Source organism: Venustampulla echinocandica (assembly GCF_003357145.1).
Source record: "Venustampulla echinocandica strain BP 5553 chromosome Unknown scaffold_2, whole genome shotgun sequence".
NCBI classification, from domain to species: Eukaryota; Fungi; Ascomycota; class Leotiomycetes; order Helotiales; family Pleuroascaceae; genus Venustampulla; species Venustampulla echinocandica.
In genome coordinates this window covers 1,683,595-1,707,204 of record NW_022474207.1, presented here as the reverse complement: position 1 = coordinate 1,707,204, position 23,610 = coordinate 1,683,595, and the positions used below count along the sequence as shown (strand labels likewise).

At 49.8% G+C, this 23,610-nt stretch overlaps 7 protein-coding genes across 7 annotated transcripts; 4 read left to right on the top strand and 3 right to left on the bottom strand.

Annotated features, from left to right (window-relative positions):
- Positions 1 to 299: 299 nt before the first annotated feature.
- On the top strand, positions 300 to 1,496 carry BP5553_04920 (Uncharacterized protein; the record flags this gene model as incomplete). Its single annotated transcript, XM_032013543.1, has 1 exon — positions 300 to 1,496. One exon carries the CDS (start codon positions 300 to 302, stop codon positions 1,494 to 1,496), a length of 1,197 nt encoding a protein of 398 aa, XP_031870143.1.
- A 1,720-nt stretch (positions 1,497 to 3,216) lies between these two features.
- Positions 3,217 to 3,833, top strand: BP5553_04919 (uncharacterized protein; the record flags this gene model as incomplete). Its single annotated transcript, XM_032013542.1, has 2 exons — positions 3,217 to 3,454; positions 3,508 to 3,833. 2 exons carry the CDS (start codon positions 3,217 to 3,219, stop codon positions 3,831 to 3,833), a joined length of 564 nt encoding a protein of 187 aa, XP_031870142.1.
- Positions 3,834 to 4,161: 328 nt separating this feature from the next.
- On the bottom strand, positions 4,162 to 5,300 carry BP5553_04918 (Thioesterase ester dehydrase-isomerase; the record flags this gene model as incomplete). The annotated part of the gene is made up of 2 exons (XM_032013541.1): positions 4,162 to 5,049; positions 5,109 to 5,300. 2 exons carry the CDS (start codon positions 5,298 to 5,300, stop codon positions 4,162 to 4,164), a joined length of 1,080 nt encoding a protein of 359 aa, XP_031870141.1.
- Positions 5,301 to 6,613: 1,313 nt separating this feature from the next.
- Positions 6,614 to 7,545, top strand: BP5553_04917 (PLC-like phosphodiesterase; the record flags this gene model as incomplete). The annotated part of the gene is made up of 2 exons (XM_032013540.1): positions 6,614 to 7,127; positions 7,184 to 7,545. The coding sequence occupies 2 exons, from the start codon at positions 6,614 to 6,616 to the stop codon at positions 7,543 to 7,545; spliced, it is 876 nt and encodes a 291-aa protein (XP_031870140.1).
- Positions 7,546 to 9,746: 2,201 nt separating this feature from the next.
- BP5553_04916 (Uncharacterized protein) lies at positions 9,747 to 12,620 on the bottom strand (the record flags this gene model as incomplete). The annotated part of the gene is made up of 1 exon (XM_032013539.1): positions 9,747 to 12,620. One exon carries the CDS (start codon positions 12,618 to 12,620, stop codon positions 9,747 to 9,749), a length of 2,874 nt encoding a protein of 957 aa, XP_031870139.1.
- A 3,902-nt stretch (positions 12,621 to 16,522) lies between these two features.
- Positions 16,523 to 17,571, top strand: BP5553_04915 (uncharacterized protein; the record flags this gene model as incomplete). The annotated part of the gene is made up of 4 exons (XM_032013538.1): positions 16,523 to 16,727; positions 16,777 to 16,838; positions 16,901 to 17,341; positions 17,440 to 17,571. The coding sequence occupies 4 exons, from the start codon at positions 16,523 to 16,525 to the stop codon at positions 17,569 to 17,571; spliced, it is 840 nt and encodes a 279-aa protein (XP_031870138.1).
- A 711-nt stretch (positions 17,572 to 18,282) lies between these two features.
- BP5553_04914 (putative ABC1 transport protein) lies at positions 18,283 to 22,987 on the bottom strand (the record flags this gene model as incomplete). The annotated part of the gene is made up of 6 exons (XM_032013537.1): positions 18,283 to 19,535; positions 19,650 to 20,043; positions 20,150 to 21,026; positions 21,081 to 22,031; positions 22,095 to 22,262; positions 22,329 to 22,987. 6 exons carry the CDS (start codon positions 22,985 to 22,987, stop codon positions 18,283 to 18,285), a joined length of 4,302 nt encoding a protein of 1,433 aa, XP_031870137.1.
- Positions 22,988 to 23,610: the final 623 nt, after the last annotated feature.

The window sequence follows — 23,610 nt, the reverse complement described above, 5'->3', positions numbered from 1 at the left end:
TGTTACCACTTCAACAAAGTCAATTGGACAAGTCAAGTTAAGACATTCCAGCGATAAGGTAGCCTACTTATAGATACGATACTTATCCGTATTTTCAATAGCTGAAGTGCTTCTGAATTCTAATATATCTGCTCGCCATGGGGCTGCTCACAGAGCCCTCGCCGCCCCCACTGTGCTACGGCGGGCTTTAGCACAGATCCAATTTCCCCACCAAGAATCTCGGTCGCGTCTCTCCTGGACCATAACAACCACTTGGGCAATATTATTATTATCAAACATCACGTAGTCGAGTACGGACTATGTCGGCCAGCCCCTCTCCCTCCCCAAGCAACAGCACAGCCCCAACTCCTCGAAAACGAGGGCGGCCTCAAACCACCACCCTCGAGCCATACAAGGACGAGATCGTCAAGCTGTTCTTGGAGGACGACCTTGCTATCATCGACATCGCGCGGAAACTAAATCTCCAACACGGTCTCGACATCAGCGAACGTACCATTTCCCGGCGGCTAACGTCATGGAATATCCCCCGCAGGAAGATCCGCGGTCCTCCCTCACAAGAGCTATGCGATCGCCTCCTATTCCACTACAACAGGAATCTGAACGATGACCAAATGAACACCGAGCTACGAAATGAGGGGTTCGAGATCACAGTCAGCAAACTCGTGCGCGTACGGCAGAAGATGGGATTGAAAAGGAGAAGCAAATTCCCAGAGTACAGAGAATATTCGGAATCAGGGGATGAAGAACCGTCTGCGCAGCTGGCGGCGGAAGCAACAGCTGCGGCGTCGAAACCATCCCCGGCCAAAAAGCGCAAGCCCAAACCGAAGCACAATGCCGCGCTGATACCTAAAGTGACTGCGTTCGTGGAGAAATATATGAGTAAATATGATGGATCCCATGATTTCAACCATATCCGGCGCGTGGTGGGACTGGCGCATTTGATCTACATGGAGATAAATAAAGAGAGAGATCAGGCCGGGTCTGATGATGAGGAAGAGGGCCTGGATCTGCATGTAATTACCCTCGGCGCTCTCCTTCACGATGTAGGAGACAAGAAATATCTGGAACCCGGTCAAGACGGGAATACTCTTGTCCTAGCAACACTACTAAGTTTTGGCGCCCCCGAAGAACTAGCTATCAAAGTACAGCGGATTGTGCTGGGTGTGTCGTACTCTTCTGAGATCAAGGATCCAGCCCAAGTCCAGTCTCAGATCCAAAAATACCCTGAGTTGGCGGTAGTGCAGGACGCTGACCGCCTGGATGCGATTGGAGCTGTGGGAATCGGCCGGACGTTTACTTTTGGTGGAGCCAAAGGATCAAGGCATATGGGGGAGACAATAGCGCATTTTGAAGAGAAATTGGAGAAGCTGGAGGGGATGATGAAGACAGAGCCTGGAAAGAAGATGGCAAAGGAGAGAACGGAGAGACTGAAGACCTTCAAGAGCTGGTGGACTGAAGAGCAGAAAGATGCGGAGGGACTCTTACGGAGGAGTTAAGATGTACGACTTTATGATACCCCCAAAACTCTAAGGATGGCTAATTCCATACCTATGGGGCCAACTAGCTACCACCGCATGGCCACTAGCATGAATAAACACAAGCCTCTAGCCAGGGAACCTAATCGATTGATTCACAAGACGTTGACATGATCTCTTTTGCGATTGTTGTCTGCAACCCCCGTTCAGAAGCAATAACATCAAGGCTTCATTACTACATAGCTGGACGAGTGCAACATGAAACGGCCCGAGCCCTTCGTTTCTTTTCCTCCCCTTTTCCTGGCCAGGAGCAAGGAAAGGATTATCATTGGTAATTTCCTGTGATGCATGCTCGAGTAAGACCTGACGTCAATTGTTCCGCTGAATACGACCAATTCAGCACAGTCAACTCACCAGACCCCTAATAACTGGATGAATATTTGGTGGCCATGCAGATAGTTCAAGGCGTTTGCCGGTAGTCATCTGAAATCTACCCCCATATTCCCTATGTCCTCTTACTGCTCAAAGCCAAACTTCCTCCGCCACTTCCGAGGATGAACCAAATGTCTAATTGATATGACACTAGCTCCAATATGAACTGCAAAGTACGACTAAAATAGTCATGGTGCACGTAGCTCCTTACGAGACCAGGCAAGGACAGAGAGTGCTTATCAAATGATTCTTGAGGAAATACTCCGTTCTTACGTACGTGGATAGTTGCCGTAGTGGGAGTTCCTGAACTATTATCTGAATCTTCAGCGGGCCCATGATTTTCCGATGGCTGAACGCTGGCAGAACGCCGCTGGGAGAGATGGCGTGAAAAATAGAGTGGGAGGATGCCCGTCCTAGATCTTCAAGGATTCCTCAATATGATATGTTACAGAATCTACTAGGCCTGAACTCCTTGCCTCTCACTTGCCGTCCTAGTCCTGGAATCCTTGATTTATGTGGGTTGGTACAACTCCGGCAACGAATATAGATAATCTGTCCTCGCCTTCCTGGGCAAGAGACTTCGGATCTGGACCGAAGACGGCCAATGCCAGCCTGGCAGGATTAACAGATATTGTAGATTGGCAGCGAGCATGGCGCAACGACTCCGCGCAGGGCCCAATAAAGGGCACGTTTCAAGATGTGGCGTGGTGATGACCAGCCAAATTCTGAATTCCCCCTGGATGATGGATCAAATCAATATATTGGCGCATGCAAAGTGGTCGCCCGGGGCCCAGCCCCACGGTCCTGGCGGAGCAGATCTAAGCCCAAAAGCCTCGATACAGGTCCACACAACTTCGGACTATTATTATTGCTTTTCTTTGCCTCACCACCGTCCTGCTACCTCCGTATCATAGACAAAAAATAAATTTCCCCAGGATGTCTGAGATATAAGGAAAAGCCCCTCAAGGCACTCCGTGCGAGCTTGTCGAAACGGTCGAAGGCTCGGGTCGCACTACGTCTTTTGATACTCTGTAGGGCCCTGGGCAGCATAGTTACTGTGCTACGTACGAAAGCACGCGTCGTACACCCTGGCATCCATAACGGCGAGGGCACGAGCAGATCGTTGCCAGTTGAAGCTCGGTCAAATCAAATCATCTCGGGGATCGGCTTCATCGACGTCTCTGTCATCGCAGGACGAAAGACTTACATATTTCTGTCGCCGGCGACTTCCTTCAACTTATACATAAACCTTCTTCAACCCCACACGCTCGGCACTAACTACATCATTCTTGTCTCTTCCCCCGCCAAAATGCAATTCTTCTACATAGCCATTCCAGCCTCCCTGGCATCGCTGGCATACTCCCAGTCCATCCCCGACCTGGCCGCCCAGATACCTTCATGTGGTTATACTTGTTTGGTAGACGCTGCCAAAACCGCTGGTTGTAGTATAACGGATTATGCCTGCATATGCGGTCCAAAGAGACCTGCCCTTATCAAGGCCGGGACACCATGTATTGCAAGTGGATGTCCTCTCCGAGATGCCTTGGGTAAGTTGCCGTCATCCGTTTCGTGTAGGAAAATGTGCTAATATACGGTCCAGACACTCAGAGGCTCGGCACTCAGATTTGCGCTGTACTCTCTGGGGTTTCATCCTCCGCCATCCCATCAGCTATATCGACAGTATCAAGTGCTACTAGCTCCATTGCACCGTCGTCGTCGGTATCGCCACAGGAAACCTCCATTTCATCATCAACGAGCTCCTCCGAGGATGTATCATCAAGTACGTCGAGTACTGCCTCCAGAACTGATGCCGCTGCCAGCGCCACCTCTTCTGCCCAGGGGCAAGTCTCTGCTAGTGCTGGATTGAAACGTGATGCTATGGGTGGTGTGGTTGGTGTGGCTATGCTTGCCGCGTTTGCCTTATAAGATACCACATTGGTTTGAGAACTGTATATTAAACATATAGCATGGCGTAAGGAGCGGGAACGGATTGGGAGTATTCTACTTGTACATCCCTATTCCTGAGCAGGAAACGTAATGCTAATTATTAACGAACACGATATGGGCTCTCGAGTCTATAGACCGCGATGGACAATGTTATGGACGTTGAGTTAAGACTTAAAAGACAATTCTAGAATACAGGAAATCTAAACACTCTTGGAAGCCTGCCTGATCTACTGGGTATATCCTCCTGATCTACGAGATCTATCGCAGCAACAAATTCTCCAAAGCCCTCCGGTGAACTCCATAATGTCTACCATAGAAGTCCCGTAGTATATCTTCCCAAAGCCGGTCCTTGACTTCCGGAAAACTCATGATGCAAAGCATCCATCGCAGCAAAATGCTCCGCAAACTTGAGCCCCTTCTTGTTCTCCGCCTCAACCTTCTTCCAGTCGCTGTCCTCGGTCGCCTCACCAACTTCCGCAGTTCCGTTGGTTTCAACTTCAACAATTTCAGGCGTCGATTCCCCAGAAGGTCCACTCATGGTCGCCCATCCCCCAGGTCTCGGTGGCAACACTCCCGAAGCTTGTAAAAGAACCTCAGGATGAACTGTCAATCGCCCCAATTTGACAACATACTTGCTAACGGCGCTCGCGAAAATAGCTTTCTCGTCGAACTCAGCGTCTCTCACCCTGCCATCACCCTTGACCTTCTTATACCCCTTCTTCCCAAACCAGCTTCCGTCATTAAGTATATAGGCGGTCGGTTTGCAGGTCCCCTTCTTCACAAAATGCGTCACGATGTAGATCCATTTGCGATCCCAGCACAATACCCGCGACCACATCTCATAACTCTGGTACATGCCAATCTCCCTCTTGAAACTGCACATCACGCTGCCGAGCATAATGCCCCATCTTCCCGACACGGCGTTGCCCTCTTTATCTAATACGAGCTTCGTGCGTAGATTGTGTTGCAGGCGCTCGATACCCGGCTGCAGTAGGCAGCAAACCAGGTGTGAGCGGGTAACATCCAGGTCGGAGAAGTATGTGGAGTTGGATTTATGAAAATTGTAGTCGGATTCGTATAGTGGAGATCGGGAGCTCGATATCACTGGGAGGAAGAGACTCGATGTTGCTAGGTCTGCGGGGATTTGGGGTTTGCTGAAGAGACAGTGGCGCAGGATGGCGGACCATACTCTATACTGTGGGGTTGAATAATGTGAGCAGATGAGCGCTGGCCAGGAACGGGGGGAAGACATACATGCCATACAAACGGGACATTCTTGATGTTTGCGAAGATTACTAGTATAACAGCGATTCTTGAGTATTTGCCTGGGCCGGTGAGCGTGTTAAGGACGGCAGATCGCAGTTGAATGCGGGATGCGCTGACGCCAAGAACGAGTGAGGTTGCAAGGAGAATTGACTTTAATGGGAGACGAGTCGCGGACGCCATGGCGGTGATGGCAAAGGATGGACGAAGGGACAAAGAGAACAAAAGGAAGGTATTGGGAACGTTCTTGAAATTAAAAGGTGAAAGTTGCGACGCGGGACTCTGGAGACTTCAAATTTAGCTCTGTAATCGTACCGAGGCGCGGAGGTTGTATGACGCCGGTCCGGGGCCCCATGTGCAAGGTCAAAGCAACTCCAACTCCAACTCATTTTCAGGTCTCTCTTCAGAATACTGTGGCACTCTCTTACTGCTTTACTGGACGCTCCTAAATCAAACAAACCAGCCATCTTCTCTTTTATTTTCTCAAAGCCTACACTGCCTAGGCACGTTCTACCATGGCTCCCATCACTATGTTGATTACAGCAACAGAGAAATAGATGCTCATGGCAACGTTAAGAGGACCTCCAGAGTCGAGGTTACGAGGGCGGATACACAATCGATTAAGAACTGGCTATTGAGGTTTTAACCAATACATCTCTGCTCTGCCCTGCACCAGTCCAGTTCGAGTCCAAATACAGACATCGAAGTGATTCCTCCCGGTGACATACAGCGGTCTCCTGACCACTTTGTACAACAGCGAGTCTTGAATGAGGAACCCTGGTGGATCGCCATCAGATATGTCCTATTTCCCTGTCCTCTGAGACCGTGGTCTGGAACAGCAGCGCAATTCGCGAGGTTAATAAGTGTTAACCCGTTCATTCCCCGACCCCCCAAATCACAAGGGAAAATCCATCGCGACCATATCTACCGGTCGGTGGCGGTGAAACCGCAAGGCACTCTGTGGCTTGGTGCGAATCATTCGGTCCTCCGATGCACTTGCTATCGGCGCTATTCGACGAGGCTTTCATTGCGTACTCAAACACCGCGTTGTGGTGGAAGTTGCTACATCCATAACCTCCAATCAATCACCAGACCAGCTCCTAGGCCAGTCGTGAGAGACCTCGAAACAAAACAGTCTCATCAGCCGCTCTTTGGCAAAACAAAACGAAAGCAGAGAAATAATTCAGATCACGCACAGCCTACGCACAGGACCGGCCATTTGCCTTGCTTAACCATGCGCATAATGCCGAAATATGCTGGGGTTATCACCAGCCGGCCAAATGACTACATTCGGAAGGTATCCAATGAGTGCGTATAAAGGACCACTGCTCGTGAGGAGGGCATGCCCACCACAAGTAGCTAGACGCCATGAATGAAGGTAGGTCAGGTCCATATAGATAGGTCGCTTTCCCTACCTTCTCTATTTTCTTCATCGTTCAGGATCCAAATTCCTTGTCGGCCACCCAAACAAGTCCTTTCAAATCCAAGTCGACAAGATGCTTCTTATGATAACCACGACGGTGCTCTTTCTCATAGGGTCCGTTGCAGCTAGCGCTTGCAATAATAATCCTGCTCTGTGCTCGCGGAAGTATTCAGAGGTCACTCAGATCGGGACTCACGATTCGGCATTTGTAGGCGACTTTGTTACAGACAACCAAGGCCTCTCTCTTACAGATCAGCTGAATGCGGGCATTCGATTCCTCCAGGCCCAAACTCACGACTTCCTGGGCCAAATTTTCATGTGCCATACATCATGCTGGGAGCGCAATGCTGGCCTGCTTGTCGACTACCTGACCACTGTTAGGAACTGGATGGACGCGAATCCCAATGAGGTGGTTACGCTTCTCCTGACGAATGGCGATAATGTGGATGTTGGCAAATTCGGTGACGCTATGAACCGTGCTGGACTCGCCAAATACGCATACACACCGCCAAAGAAACTTGCATTGTCGGAGTGGCCAACGCTGCAAGAACTCATTAATGCAAATACTAGATTAGTAATGTTTATGGGTAAGCCTTTTGTCCACTTTTGGGTGTTTTTGCGGCCTATCTAACAGCTATATCAGACTACCACGCAGACACAAGCAAGGTTTCATACATTCTAGACGAATTTTCTTACATGTTTGAGACGCCCTACGACGTGACCACTCCAGACTTCCCAGACTGTTCTCTTGACCGGCCTCCAGGATCCAACGGCGATGGTCTTATGTACATCGTCAACCACTTCCTGGATCTAGATATCTTTGGCATTAAGGTCCCTGATGTGGCCCATACCCCGAGAACTAATGCCGCCACAGGCGCTGGGAGTATCGGTGCCCAGTCCGACTTGTGCACACAGAAATGGGGTAGAAAACCGACTTTCATCTTGGTGGACTATTTTGAGAATGGGGATGTTTTTACGGCGCAGAATACTTTGAATGCCCTTTAGGCCATGGAAGCTTTTTGAGATGAGTTATTTGCTCGTGGAAACTGGTAATGAGAAGGAATGAAAGGTTTGATGGCATATGTTACTCGGCAAGGCGTTTTGGGGGATAATCAACTGAGGTGTTAGTGAGTCGCCAGCCATCGGGTTTGCTTTGAACGCGCAGGATATCATCTCATGTATAGACAGTTCAGACGAAGCCTTACTTTATTTTCCATGTCCCTGTCTGTCCAATTTTCCCTCCACTCATTGCTTTTCATCTGTATTGTTATATTAACAAGAGCTCGAGCCGTTCATATGCTGTTCTCCAGCTTTTATATTATCTAATCTCCTCCTCCACTCAAGATTGGAAGTCGGCAAAATAGGGTTATTGCGTCGATCAGTTAACCCTCTTTACCTTCCACGAGCCCCGGGCATTGTCAAACTCATCCGAAAGAAATAAGGGTACCCTTTCCTTGGATATGCTTACCGCGACGGGATTCCGAAGCTCATACAAGTTTAAACCAGTCGAGAGATGGGTTCCGAGACTGTTGCGGCTCGAGATTACTGGGCCTTGCTGAATATGGTACTATATGCCAGCCCCGTATTGATAGCCCTTTCCCGGTTCAGCCATACCATACCATTCCGTTTATCTCAAAGACGATTTCGACTCTTAGATCTCGCAATAAGCAGTTCAAACAATACATGTCAGGTATGTTGGAACACCGAGTATACCCCCCTATTCAGCTCAATGAGTTCGCTCCCCCACGTGATGCGATCTTGGGAGTTAGGTTGTTCACTCTCGGTATCTAGTATCTACGGTGTGTATATATATAAATAAAAATAAGAAGAATCCCGTTTTAACAACTAGCGACAGGCGACTAGGCGGGTGTAGTGTAGTAGTGGCAAGAAACCACACCCAACAGCCTAGGAAGTCCCTAGATGCTCCGCTAGAGATAACAATAGGCTGGAAGTGCACAGCTCGAGTTTCTCGGTATGCCGATGCTCCGTTGGGTATTTCTTTGGCTATTCATTTCTCTTTAATGGGTAGCTTCCTTTGCTTTTTGCTAGTTTGCTTGTTAGAGTAGAACATGTGACGGGATTGTAAGAAGTTATGTTAGTTACTTTAGAGGTTCAGTGAGAGTTCTTAGGGGATAACGGCTAAAAAGCTTACAGGAGAGTAAAAGAGGCAAATAAAAGTAGATGGGCTTTTAGCAACGCCGCGTGGAACATAAAAATAACGTCAAAGGAAAATGAATGAATACTAAACGATAGTAACTTCCCCTAGCTAGTGTCCTTAAAAAAGTTTGGTATGTGTCTTGTTGTGAGGAAAAGCCTTTAGGCCACGGAGCTCTATATCAAAACTAGCTATTAGGGGGCTAAAGGGGAATGAATACATTAGTATCTTAAATCATATAGACGAATCATTCTAATGTAGGCACCAATTCGTATCACCAGCTTTCATTTCTTCTCTATTTGACTTGTTATTGTCGGTCTATAGCGTGTATATACCTAAGTCTCCCATCAACACTCCACAATCACCTAGTCCCTATTCCTCCGGGTACCTATAGAGTGTTTGCACCGGCTCACCCCCCTTTTCAATTTGTACAATAATTTTCCATCCCCTCACTCGTTCAACCAACTCTCTCACTCATACTCTACATTGCATGTGTTCCCCCTTCCCTTTCCAGAAGAGTATGCAACAACAACAATCCACAATCATAAGTTCCAAACCGGCCGTTAATAAAAGGTGTGGGGTATCTCAAAACCCTTTCGGACGACTGCTCGCCCCCTTTCTGATAGGAATTTCCCGATTCCCATTCTTTTAATGAAGTCTTTCCATCTATATTGTAGTATTCGCCATGTTCCCCCCCCCCCTGCCGAGAAAAATCCCCTCGGATCCCAATACAAGCAAAAAGAAAAATTGGCAAAGCGAGAGTTTTTAAAAACACCGATTGTGATCCTGGCTTTTTGCTCAGAATGAATGTTTGCCCAACACCAAGCGAGAAATTGAGCCCATCCATCCTTAAAATTAGAATAAAAACAAAAAAAGCAAGATGTCCTAGGCATCATTTTTTACTTAAGACGCCATCAAAAAAACTGCGCCCTTTCTTTTTGCACCTCGTCATGAATTTGATGTTGCACCAAAAAACCCCGCACAATAGCTCGCTCAATGTACAAGACTCTAAAAGCAAGATAAAGACAAAGGAGATGCGTAATGTGGTGTGCTAACCACGTGTTGTGTCGTCAATAAGCTCATCAAGCTCACCCGCATTTATATGCACAGTGTCGGGATCCTGGTCTGCGGCGTTCGGCTTGACAGTTACTCGCCCTTCGACCGGGATGCTCCTGACCCTAGAACTTAACGGGAGAGTGTACTTTAGTGTACCTCGAACAATGAGGTCGAATTCATGTTGCAATACCCTGCCCCATCGCTGACTGCCAGCGGGTATCGTATTATTCCCAGGATGGTCGACGTGGATCTGGCCCACGGATTCGGTGCGGGCATGCTGAAATGGAGACCCTTCGAAGCTTAATGCACTGTCAAGTTCGTAGACGTGTCCGATTTGAAGATTCGGATCCGTATCATCATGACTCCCCATAGCTCGCTCCGAAAGTCCACTGTCCCCGTTCCTCCTCATTCGTCGGCGGCGCATCTCTCCTGGTGGGGGGTGACTCCACCATTCGGAATCCGTGCCGGCGTATTTTGATTTCGCGAAGATAACAATATCCGCTGTATCTATACCGACGGCTACGATGTTCGGATTGCGTGCCTGGACTTTGATGTTGAAAATAACATCTTGCTCACTTGCAAGGACGTTCTTGATGGCCACAATTTTGACCCCTTGGAGGGGTTGTGTCGTAGCAAACATAAAAGCGCCAGCGCCTGAAATGGCCAGCATTATCATAATCGATAAAAGCAGACAACCTGCAAAGCGAGCTAGAAACGAACGATCGTGTCTCGAGGCTTGGTGTTCAAGTTGACGGATCGAAGCTGCAACGCCTCGCCGTCCTCGGCCTGACCTCCCCGAACGTACAGTCGACATAAGTGGGGTGCGTTCATCATCCGCAGCATCATCCAAGTCATAGCCCGAGGATATCGGCGAGAACTTCTTCCCATTCCCCATAATTCTGGAATTCTGAAGTCGCGGGCTTGTCGGCCCGGATGTTTGTCGTGGACCAGATCCCGAAAATTTTGATTTAGTTGCATTTGGAAAAGGAGATTCGTTATCAAAGAGAGAAGCATGGCCGTTTCCGCCATTGCGACCCCATCGGCCAATATGATGGTGGTGGTGTGTTGTTCCTCTCCCTGTACCTATATTACTTCGAGCTGTCCCTTTACCGTCATCGTCACCGGTAGTGGAGTCGGGACCATTGCTCGTAAAGGAATTCGCAAATTTCATGCTCTTCTTCATGGCTACGCTGTGGCCTCCATCGATAGCGGACCTAGGGCCGTTCCTTTGATCGATCTGGCTGGCCATCGACGCTGTGCTTGGCGTTCGAGAATGATACCGCCTCGGCCGATCGCTCGTATCCGGTGGGTTCGATTCGTAGACAAACGTCTCCTCCGAGTCGGAAGAATTTGCTTCATCGACGGCGCTTGCGACTTTGGCTTCGAAGATATCTGCTTTTGATGAAGCTGGATGGATTCTTGTTAGCATAGAACTTACTCTCTGGATGCTGCTTAAGCTGGTTCGACGGGATGCCGGAAGCATAGTATACTCGGGACTGACTGCAAAGCTGCTCTTGTGAGGCGAATACGGGCCTTGACCGCTCGCCCGCTCGGGCGACCGACAAGTAGCAGCGGAGTCTGAGATGTCCCTTCCGGAATGATGAGGAAATCTGAATCTTGACGAAATTGAATGCTCACCCGTGCCAGACGTTACGGAAGGCGCTTTCCGAGTCGATTTCTTCTTCTCCTTCTTTGGGCGTATGGTCTCCGAGCTCGGTTTGGTGCGGATACTCCCATTGGCTGCGGGCCCTCCAACCGCAACCTGGGGGATGGAGCTGACGGTCTCTGTCTCTACTGTCATATTCCGCGTTGACCCTTCGCCTGATGGCTTCCCTCGGCCGGTGCCGAAAGACTTTACTGCCGGAGCACTGGGCCGCGATGCGGTTACGGTCGCCGACGACGTAGTCTTCATTTTGATCTCGCCCTTGCCACCGCTCTCACTTCCACTCTCGTTGGCCGGTTGGGTCGACGTTGCCTTGGGAGTCTTCTCTGAAGAAGTATCGAAAACATCCTGGCCTGAAAATACCTTCCGTATGCCATTTCCTAGCTGCTCGATCATCTTGTCCTCCAGACCCTGGGCTGGAGAGCTTGCTTGGCTCACCTCCTGGACCGTTTCTAGTGTCGAGGTAGTGGTGCTGCTAGCTCCCCGAGCCGGAGTTCTCATGCCGGGTGGTGGTAATAACAAATCTTCCGCCTCGCTATCGGAGATCCTCTGCTTTCCTTCGACCTGTTCCATAGGTTGTGAAGGTCGTAGAGCATTGAAAGGGTCCTGCTGATCGGTCTTGCGCGGCGAGGGGATAGCTGGCTTGTTGATCGGAGGAGGGGATTTGAGTCTTGGGGATGTCGGCCAGCGGGGAGTATCCCTAGACTCGGGTGGGTGTAACGGTTTTTGCGGGACAGGAGCCCTTATGGTCGATTCGGAAAGATTGGGGTACAGGGTTGGAATAGATGTAGTAGACAGAGCCCTCTGTGTGGCGGCAGCGGAGGGCGGGTTTGCGCTGGCGGTTGAGCGGGATGGACTGACGTCCTGGGAGCTGTTCTTTCGCGATCGATCCGAGCGGGTGGACCGCGTTGAAGGACCCTGCTTCATTGACGGCCGGACAGGGGAGGGCTCTCGGGAGGGGATTGGGGAGGTGGTGGCAGAGAGAGTTCGTTTGGGATGCAGTTTTGTTGCCGGGTGGGTGGAGGCGGTTGTGGTGGTGGTGGTTGTAGTTGAGGATTCGCGGACGGGATGCGGTGTTGGCGTGGTTGAGCGGGACTGGTCGCGACTGGAGTTAGTTGTCGATGATAACGGCGGATCTATAGGTTCATCTGCATCAGTGTCGTGCGTGCGCACAGCTGACGCGGGGGTTCTGTTGCCGGCGGCCATGTTGTTGTCTGTTGAAAGTTGAAGCAGAAGCAGAGGGCGACGGCTCGGACGGAGAGAAGTCGAGCGACGTTGCCAACGAGGTTCGAGAATCGAGAGCGCTCAAGGGCGGGCTCGAGCTTGAACGCTCAACCACGGAGCAAATGACACCGCGCCGAGGCCTCGCCACGGCCAGCAAAGCAGAGCTGCCGGAAGAGAAGAATCAGTCCCGACTATGGCCTCTGTCTTGTGCTTATGCCTGCTTGTGCTTGTGCTTGTGCTTGTCTTGTGCTTGTCTTGTGCTTGCCGGATATTCCACTCGACAATTCGTAATAGCGTAGCGTACTGTGGTGCCTGTGACGGTGGATTGGTGGTATGAATGGCGGCAAGGAACCCGGGAATTGTATCGGATTATTGGGGACTATTGGGGGTGGCTTTGTGCTAGAATGTGCTAGAGAGGGGGAGAGGAGCGGAGAGGGAGACGCAAACAGCGGATCATAATCGGGGCTTGTGGGGGAGAATATGCGGGTGCCGTTGTGATAGCCGTTGTAGTTGTAGTTGTAGTTGGCCGTTGTTGTATTGTGACTGTGACTGTGGTTGTGATTGGGCTTACAAAGTACTATTATGGTATTTGTTGTTGCGAAACACCGCGGGCGCAATGCGGATGGGATGCACAGCGTTGGGCGTGTGGGGAGGGAAACTGCACTTCGTCAGGTCGACCAAAACCCAACTATTGCTCTGGCTTATGGTAATAGAATAGGTACCGTAAGGTACCTAGGGCAGATAGGTACATGTACCGTTTGCACGGTAGTGTGCAGCTAAGGTACATGTACATGCACCTAAGTTCGTTGAGTTGTCTTGCTCACTTCTCACTTGGCTCAACCGTCTCACTACGTAGGGCGTAGAGCGTATTATTGCTCCAGTAGAACCATTAAATAGAACGCTACTCTGTACAACAGCGCTCTAGCCGGTCCCACATGACTTCTAGGCCACATCTAGCTTCTTGGTACGACCTGCGACCAAGGACAAGGGCAAGGAACTACAGAGTAATACGCTCAAAGCTGCTTGCTAAGCTATGTACGAAGTACGTATACTCGAGTCTCGAGCCCCCTCTCTCGGTTTTCTCTACCCGGAGTTACGTCCGCCACGAATAGCATCTTGCGGCGGTCGCTTTATCGGCCATTAATGTCGGGATGGGATTAACGCAGTTATTAACGCAGTTATTAACGCAGTGCCGAAACCAGGAAAGCCTACGATCCGGGGGGATGGGGATATACTCTGTACCAGAGATGACGGCGGTACAGTAATAGAGCAAGCACCCTGTGTGTGTCTCCCCAAAGCGGAAGTGTTCAGGGCTGATCAAGGTGCGCAAAGTTGTGGAATAGGATATGGGGTACAGTAATACATATTAATACTACCCAGGTGCCTTGTTGCGATAAACCTTATTACATCATCGCAAAGATAGCAGATCTACAAAGTACCTACTGATTATTGCGTCTCCTTCGACTCAGCGGCTGCCAAGTGGTTACATCACATCACTCATCAAGGGAAGACATGAACCCCATAATAACAATTCAGAATCCAATATCTCAACTCTTCTCCCCCCTCTGGCGCATCGCACGCGACCGGCCGCAGGCATCGGGGGCAACGCTCACTCGTCCACGTTTCAGTCGTTGTAGAAGGCTGAGATTTCCCCATCCCAATCCCGAATCCCCGCGGGCAGAAGGATTCGCGATCGGTTTCCTTCCTATCAGCCGACAGAGTGCGTGTAACAACATCTGGAAGTGAACAGCGCATCATCTCAACGCCCACCACACCACCAAGTTGCATCAACCGCAAGCCATCATCTATTCCCATTCGCCCGCAGCCCTCCACCCTCCACCCTCCGCCCCCTTCCAGCTAAATAAAACTTCCTCAGGTACCCGGTACACGACGCCTGTTACTTGCGTAGGTACCTACCTGCGTACGTAGTACATTCCAACGTCTCGTCTCGTTCATCCACCCGCCTGACCTGAAAGTGAGCCAGAAGAATCCTTCCATGACCGGCCCTCCATCACACCCTCCATACTGACTGCATCCTTATAGGGCAAACCCAAGCTACATTGATCGTGAAAGTGAGACTTCGACTCCTGACTACCTCCCTCCTGTCTTACTCCCTACTGCAACGGTCCGAGACGACGACCCATTTCCGGAAGCTCCCGCTCCTTCACCCAATCCCCAGCCTATAATACGTCCCGACAGCGTGTCTCGAATCTAGTGCCCGCAGCCCGTTGTTCATTTCTTCCTCTCCTGTGCTTGTCAAGCTGTCATCCGCCACCCCACCGCCTGGGACCGACCAAGCCCCCCAGCCCCCACCCCTATTTTCTTTTTTGCATTCCCTCATATTCGGTCATCCTGCTTTTTTGTTCCCCCGTCATCTCTTCTTATTGCAGCTTACTACGAAGTACGTACATATGATGATAAATAATACCAGATGTGCTGCTTGTCGAGGTGGCAACGTTGCAAACTTGAGCCTATCTACACCGTTCAAGCACCCACGTGTTCATGCACAGTCAAGATACGTGGACATAATACTACCTACATACTGCGGTTTGGTACCGATGGGGTCTACTAGGTAAGCCCCTAAGATATCGATATTCTCACCGCCCGATTCTATCACATTTATATTGCGATCACTTATTGGCCGCAAAAAGAGACGTTAATCACCCTCGTTGTCTCCTAAAGTACTACCCTTCCGTTACGCGGTAGCGCGTGCCTGTCTGAGAAATAAATCCTTTTCCGACCTGAACCGGCCGTCTGAGGAGATGTCACCGTTAACGAGCTGCTACCGAGTCTTTAGACACCTTGGCCCTGTGTCCGACTGACAGGACCTCCTCATCCTCCTCTGGTGCCGAGGACGACGAAATGACTTGTGGGTTTTTTGAGGAGAATCCTCGTCAGGACTCACAAGCCTTTAATTCTAGGTAAATCTTGTAAGGGCCAGATATATGCTCGTGCTCCATCTTCTATTTCTTACAGTTCATCGTCGAAATAATGTGTGGTGTCGTTATCGATATTGCTAAAATAAATACATATCTCCTTGAACTTCTCATGCAATGGGGCTGGGTGTCCTAATATGCTTCGTATTGTATAGGCGACTGGATAGATTGCCTCTCAAGAACTATAGATATTTGTTCTTTTAAGGTTCTTTTCGAATTCCAAGCGGGATGGCAATTTCGTATAATTCAGGGGATGTTAAGGTCTTCAGCCCTGGCTGTTGAAAAATCTGAATCTCGCACATCTCATACAGAAATTCTAGACTATGTACTCTACTAGCTATTCTATAGAAGGATAGAATATGCAGCACATGACTAGTCACCTTTAAAATACTACCTGTAGATTATGGGTTGGTGGATCAACCATTGATAATTTTCCAAGTCGGCCTGCTACATACATGTATGGAACCATATCCATTTAGCCAAGCACCTTCTCAGCGCCCCAACTAGGATTAATGTCGATATAGGTCGAAGATAATCATTGCAAATCATTTACCCTAGTAGGGGAGATTGATGTACAGTGTACTCACTTTGCTAGGACTATGATTGATGGTGCCTCCCAAACTTCCTAAGCTACCCTCCATATCCAATGGTTGAGGGAGAACAAGAGAAATTCAACAATTCAACTTCAAATCCACATATATATATTCACAAGAGGCTTGTGATGGGTTGGTTGAGTTATTTACTGTAGAATTCTGGTTGGGATCCCGATTAGGAAGTAGGTCTCGATGCGCAGCGCATGGAGCAACAACCACCCATTGATATATCCCCGCTGGGCAGACGACTTCCTACTACAGAACAACATCTCGTGGGACCTCATCCACCATATTACGAGAACATCTTGTCACTATCGATTTACAGCATTGAACTGGCGGTGGACACTATCCCGTCATGGATGACCCTCTCGTCACGGACGACCCTATCGCCAGTCAAACAGCAACCTTACGTCGTCACATAGGCCTTGAGGAGCGGGAAGGCATGCTAAAACCCGTCCCTCGCCGCGGAAGACGCCCTCTTTTCGTTGTCGAATGTACTCCCTACGCTCCGTGTCCTGCGAATTGCAAGTTGGCGACCTGCGATGAGCCGATCAACTTTGGTGAGTGCAGAATTGCTATCAGCCCTTCAATAACTAACCCTAGCTCCAGGAGTATCGCCAGTATGTCTCAAAGAATGGCCCTTACACGTATCTGGAGCGGCAAGAGCTGATGTACGTTTTCTCTAGAATATTACCATGTCGCCTGCTTTGAAAAGATTGCCGACCTATCCAAGGCAGACTTCCTGGACCGCATACTACCTGTGACGAGGTTAACCTGGGGTCTCCGGAAAATAAGCCCAATGAGCATGATGGACGGTAATTACCTTTGCTCCGCAGGTGTTGAGAGGTTGGTACTAGAGTGGAAATACCAGAGGGGACGCTGGATCGACGAGAGTGATGGCAAAGAAGTAGAATCGCTTGAAGCCACAGACCCCGATCTCTATGTGATAACTCACAAGGCAGGGTCTTCAAGCTTTAAGGTGTCTGGGCCACCTCCTGGGGTGAATCCGGGGGAATACCGACTCTCAATCACCGCCCTTGCCCCATATGAAAGTGATGGGCCTGAGGACACCGAGGAATGGAATCTCTTCGATGACTTCCTTAGCAATGATAAGGAGAGCTTGAATGATCCTCATGACTTGAGTAAGATGTTGACAAGATGGGAGAACTACATGGTATGAGCGCTTCCCGTATAACCATGCTTCCGACTCTGCGTTCCCTTATCCATGTAGTGCGTGAAGGCCACTTTACTGACATTTCTGCTCTGATCTAGAAATTTGCCTTCCTTAAAGATGATAACCTCAGCGAAGGAGCGAAAGAGCTCAGGGAGGAGATGGGAGAAAAGGCCATCAGGGCCATCAAGAGACTCTCTATTACACCAATGCCGAGTCTACGAGTTGACTGACACTGAGATGTTATCAAGTCGCGCTGGCTCATGAAGATACACTGGCATATCGAGGAAGGACTTTGCTGTAAGATAAGTTTATGACCTGATTTGATCTCCCTTTCTAGCGGGCTCGCAGGATGCGTTCCTTGTATCGTTATCCATTGCTAGTCGAACCCTATATGTGAGGGCAGTAGCACGACAGAAATTGCTAGAAGTATGACGTTTTAGCTGGAATGGTTAGCAAGTACCCGGAAGGCTATTGTTTCATCAGACAAGATGGCTTTAGAGTTAGATATTATTAATCAAATTGCTACACGCCCTCAACTCGAGATGACCCATCGCCACTCCCCGTGAAGTCAATAACCGTCGAGGATTAGGTAACACTAAGCCGTAAGGCGGATTATCTCTCTAATAATACGTCGGCTTAAGTTGCTGAATTCAACAACTTTGGTCGCTGCCTCGACAAGCTCTACAAGCTCTACTCACGGCAGGAATAATCAGAAGCTAGGAAACTAGTCTACCAAGTATTAAACAATATGATAGCTTTTTAACAATAAGAAAATACATGTTTTATGATGAGGACGAGTAGAGTTTGATAATACAATGCCACGACTAGCACCTCAATAGATGGAGATGCCGCGGATGAAAACAATACAAGTATATGACAAGCAGCGCTTTTCGTGATGAGTAGATCTCAAGTCTACCCTTAGTTGATAACTTGCGGCCAGCTCACAACTTCCTCTTCCCCTTAGGCATCCTCACTAGCCAGTACAGAGCCAACGCCGCCACGATGTTGAATGCAATGTACGCCCATATGATACTAAAATTGCGCCACCTGTCCTCGTAGTGGGAACTGATGCCCGCCAAGTATGCGTTAGTTTCCTTGATCTTGCAGTAGCTGCAGTTGCTCGTTGCCTCGGGGTCCAGAAGATAACCACCAACCCTCGAGATGTAATCCGCCATATATTCTTCGCATGTCTTGCCGTCGGGCGGGCTGAGAGTGGTCCATTCGTTGCTCGAACATGTCACTTCAACGTTGGCCAGGCCCGTTGACAGAACAGCCGAGACCCAATACGACAATGGCGAGGCCCGATACAGGAAAATCCAGAAACGGGGCATTGCATCCGGCGTAGCCAGCACACCACAGAAGAAGAAAATTAGAACAAAGAGAAAGTTGGCGTTGTTGCCGCCCTCGTCTGCTGTATCGGCAAAGGAAATACACATATGTGCAAAGGTGGAGGTAAAAAGGAGGAATTGCCAAAACAGAAGCCACATCAAACCAGCTCGTTCGACACCTTGTCCGGCGGCGTCGGCATTTTTATAGAAGCCGACAGGATAGTAAATAAACGCCCACATAAAGACTGAGGCGACGGTATTCCAGGGGATCTCGGCGATGATTTGGCTGAGCATGAAAATCTTCCAGGAGTACGTCTTAGCAGGTCGTTCGCGAACCTCGTATAGGGAGCGCTGCGTAACGAAATGTGGCATCTGTTGGTCTACCAGCTGCCCGAAAATGCTGCATAGTTCGAAGATGGCGAACATCTGGTTTTGAAGTCCTTGGATGGTCAGAGGTGCGTTGAGAAAAACTAGGCCGATGAATAAACTGCTGGCAATACAGAGGACGAGCTTGGAGTAGATGTATGAGGGCGTCCGCCAGTACTGTTGGAATACGCGTTGTGTAACAACCAGAAATTGCTGCCATAGCGGTGCCGCAAACTCACTGTACGAGGCAGAGTCGTTCTTCTCGTCTGTGGAGAGTAGATCTGTATTAAGGGCCTTTAGACGGGCTAGTTCGTCCTGAACGTCCTTGTACTCTGGGCTAGAACGCCACGTTTGGTGCCAGTCAACTTCGGAAGAACTTCCAGGGGTAGCACCAGTGGCCTCTAACATCCACTCAGCCGGGTTAGCACCGGGAGGGCAATGTGGTGCGTCATTGCGCTCGAAGTAATCCGTGAGAGTTTTAGAGTTGTCGCCAATTTCACCTGTGCCACCGATGGTCATAGGTCAGTATTGTTCGAAACTTATTTACGTGCCATCTTAGGGAGCGACGGTAATTATAGAGGAAAACGGGCAATGGAATATAAGCAGATACTAACCAAAGTAAACTGTACGGCCTTCCTCGGCGAGTAAGAGCAGGCGGTCAAACCGCTGAAACAACATTGCAGAGGGTTGGTGGATGGTGCAGAGGATAGACTGTCCCGCCTTAGAGAGCTTTTCCAGCAGGTCAAGGATAGCCCAGCTGGTTTGAGAATCAAGGCCCGACGTGGGCTCGTCAACAAAGAGCAGTAGCGGTGGTTTGGCGGCCAATTCGACACCAATAGTCAGGCGTTTGTGTTGCTCAACGTTAAGACCACCTTCACCTAGCACACCAACAACGGCATCGGCATACTCTTGCATACCCAGCAGCTCGATGACTTCGTCCACGTAGGCAAACTTTTCGTCCTTGGGGGTACTGGCCGGTTGGCGAAGGAGAGCTGAGAAGGTTAGAGCCTGTGATTTGAAGTTAGCCTGTGTGGCCCTAAAGGGAGCTAAAATAGCACATAAAAGTGCCCATTTGGTTGGGGGAATGGACCAAGGGAACTAAAGAGAGTCTCACCTCCCGCACAGTACTAGTCTCTAGATGAAGGTCTTGCTGTTGCACATAGCCAGTCTTGCGTTGGAAGCTCTCATCACGAATCCTCCCATCGACCAGCATCTCGCCAGTGATGACACCCACGCCTACACGGCGATCAGCCAGACAATCCAGCAGGGTGGTCTTGCCAGCCCCTGAAACACCCATTAAGGCCGTGAGAGTACCAGGCTTGATCCAGCCACCAACGCAGTCCAGGATGCGCCGAGGTTTGCCCTTGATCTTGATGTCGTAGCATACGTTGTTCCAGTGGAAGACGCTTGTAGAGCCCCGAAAAGCTCCCTCGTTACTGGATATGTACCCGCTCGGTTTCTCTACCACTGGTACAGGACCGGAAAGAAATTTCTCGACATCATTACCACCCTTGGCGGAAGATGGTGGAACGTGACCTCTTTTGAAGACAAGAATTTCGCCCTTGGACTTCTTCGCTGTGATATATTCGCTGGCGATAAAGTACACGAGGTGATTGAAAGCTGCCATGGCGATGATAATGGCGACATTTCGCCATTTATGGCTATGGTAGTAGTTGTATGCCGAATTGATGTAGTCGTCCCCATTCACATAGAGCTGGTCAGGGATGGCTCCAACAGCATCACAAGCTACATTATGTGAGCTGGGGTTCGCGTAGTCAGGGACGTATTTCGAGCATAAAAATTGACGACCGTGAAATTCGTTGACCATGAGTGATTCATAGCCGTAGGCCACGGGGTTCACATAACTGATCCACCGACACCAGCCTAGCATGTAGTCGACTGGGACGACAAATCCTGTAAAGATGATGAGGGCAAGCAGCAGGTTCGAAGCGGGAACCATGGCCTGCTGCTCTGTCCGTGATAGTGAGGCGCTGGCAATATGTTAGGGCGCTCTCTACTAGTCTTGTATAGTGTGAAAAACTTACACACATCTAAAGGCACCAGACATGGCCAGAACAATAAAGAATACCACAAAGAGGTAAAAGAAGAAGGACCCAGGCTCACGGTTGAGGTTGGTCATGAAATAAAACACCAAGTTGAAGGAAACTGTATTAACGATCTTCAAAGGCAAATCAACCATGACAGAAGCATATGATTCCGCCGAGGGGTGGTAAAAGGCATAGCGGGACTGCTTTTCCACGATAGGCCGTTGAGAATACAGCGCCAGAATCTCTAGCAAAGACGAAAAAGCATTGAACAAGATGGCTACAAAAAGAACGACAGCGCGGCCGAAGAATGAGTTCGTATCCATGCCCATGTTGAAGTACAAGGACGAGATAATGAGCGCCATGACTGTATTCCCAGTCATCATCGTGACGGTCAGCCAGGGATCAGCTTTGAGTCTTCTATACCCTCGCCAAATACAAAGTTGGACCTGCTGGGAATACCTCAGGGAGTATGGCGACTTCAGGCGCTGTCCCTTGGACTGGTGTGACTTTTTGAGATCTCGGAAGGTCTCAGCGTCGGGGCCGCCGATCGGATGATGCGTCTTGTATTCGTCGATTTCGACTTGTAGGGCCCTGTAATCAGGGCTATTCTTCCAGGCGGTTGCAAACTCGTCGGGAGTCCGCGGGGCGTCGCAGCCTGGGCGAGGAATCCGCTCTGCTGGAAAAGCTATAGAAGTGAGGAAGTCAGGCGTTGTCTGGCGCTCCGGACACTCAAATCCAAGGTTGGTGAAATACTCCTTGGCCCTGGACGCAGGTCCAAAGTAGATCTGACGGCCCTCATAGAGAACCACGGCCTTGTCAAACAGGTCGTAGGCGCTCTGGGGGGCCTGATACATAGACACAGCGCATGTCTGGCCAAACAACTCAGACTGGAGCCTCAGAGTCTTGCAGAACTCAATCGCGTTGGCCGAGTCTAGACCACGAGTCGAGCTGGATTTGTTAGTTAGTGTGTATTCCCACTTACCAAGGCAAGCCGCCGGACATATCACTCACTTGTCCCAACACTGGAATGCGGCGTTTGCCAGCGTTGCCTCTGCAATAGTAACACGCTTGCGTTCCCCTCCCGAAACTCCTCGTGTGTACTCATCTCCGACCTTGGTATGAATGGTGTGGCTAATTCCATACATGGCCATGACGACGTCCCGAAGATGTTCACAGTACCTATAAATAGCACTGTTTAGTATCTAGCTGTGAGAGGCAGGAGAGTCAAGGACTCAAGTAACGTACTGGTTGCGAGTGATCCCAAGCGGAACCTCCTTTTGGCAGCGTGCATGCGACGCAAAAGTCAATGTCTCACCAACTGTCAACTGAGGAAAGTGGACGTCGACCTCGGCGGTGTATATGGCATCACCTCGATGTGCAGTATGCATCTCCTTGGCTGATATACCATGATAGTTGAAGTACGAACCCTCGTCGACATATATGCCATTCGTTTCTCCCGAGATGGACTTGAGGAAGGTTGTGCAGCCAGAACCAGGCGGACCAAAGACTGCCAACATTTCGCCGGGGCGGATGAGCCCATCAAACTGGCGTAGAATATCGATTTGAGTCTGGCCTGCCGTGTTGGAAAAGAGACGGCGAGCCATGCCTGGCAAAGCCAGCCAAATGTTGCCGACATCCTTTTGGAAGTCAGTCGTCGTGCCGTAACCAAACACATTCAGGTTTTGGAAACATAGTCCAATCCGACGGAAGTCCTGGCCGCTTTCGTCGGCGGCTTTGGCGACATTCGTGGCCCACGCCCGCGCGTTGAATTTCTCGCCGTGCGGGTTTAGGGGAGAATTTGTGTCGTTGCTAATAGGCTTTCCCTTTGGGTCATCCACATTAACGGCTGTGTTGGTCGTGTATTCGCGTGCAAGCTCCAGCACGATAGAGTGCCGTCTCTCCATGTGTACGGTTGAACCTCAATGATTGCTGTCTCGAACAGAGCCCGTACTAGCGGAAAAGGAGTTAGGGGCCCAGTTGACTCCGAAACTTCAGCGCCGTCGGCGTGGTACCCTATCAGGCCGGCCAGACTGACCTAAGTCTCCTAAATATCGATGCCACTGAAATGTGAAGTCGGACTTGTTGTGGTGACTGGTGAGAAGGGGCGCCTGGAAAAGCGACAGTACCAGCCGACAGTCGGATCAGGCCAATGAATGTAAGTTACAAGAGAAATGGAAGACAAGGCCTAGAAAGGGTTGATTTCGCACGCTACAGCATTATTGACCACTTTGGACACCCGTCCCGGTATTTCAATATAAGAGTGTGGGCTTATCTCCGGAAACTGTAGACTCCTCTCGGCCGACTCGGCCGAACGACATCGCGAGATGGCGGCCCCTGAATACATAATGTCACTGTAGCCCGCAAAACCCCATGAAACGAGGGGTTTTATTTGCGCGGCATATTGCCCTGTGCCTGGAATGTCCACTTCCTCCCGATATTAGATTGGGCGAGTCATACACCATACATAAGTCCGAGAAGCGTAAAGATCCGTAATATCCTCAATGTAGGAAAGAGGGTTCTCGTGGTT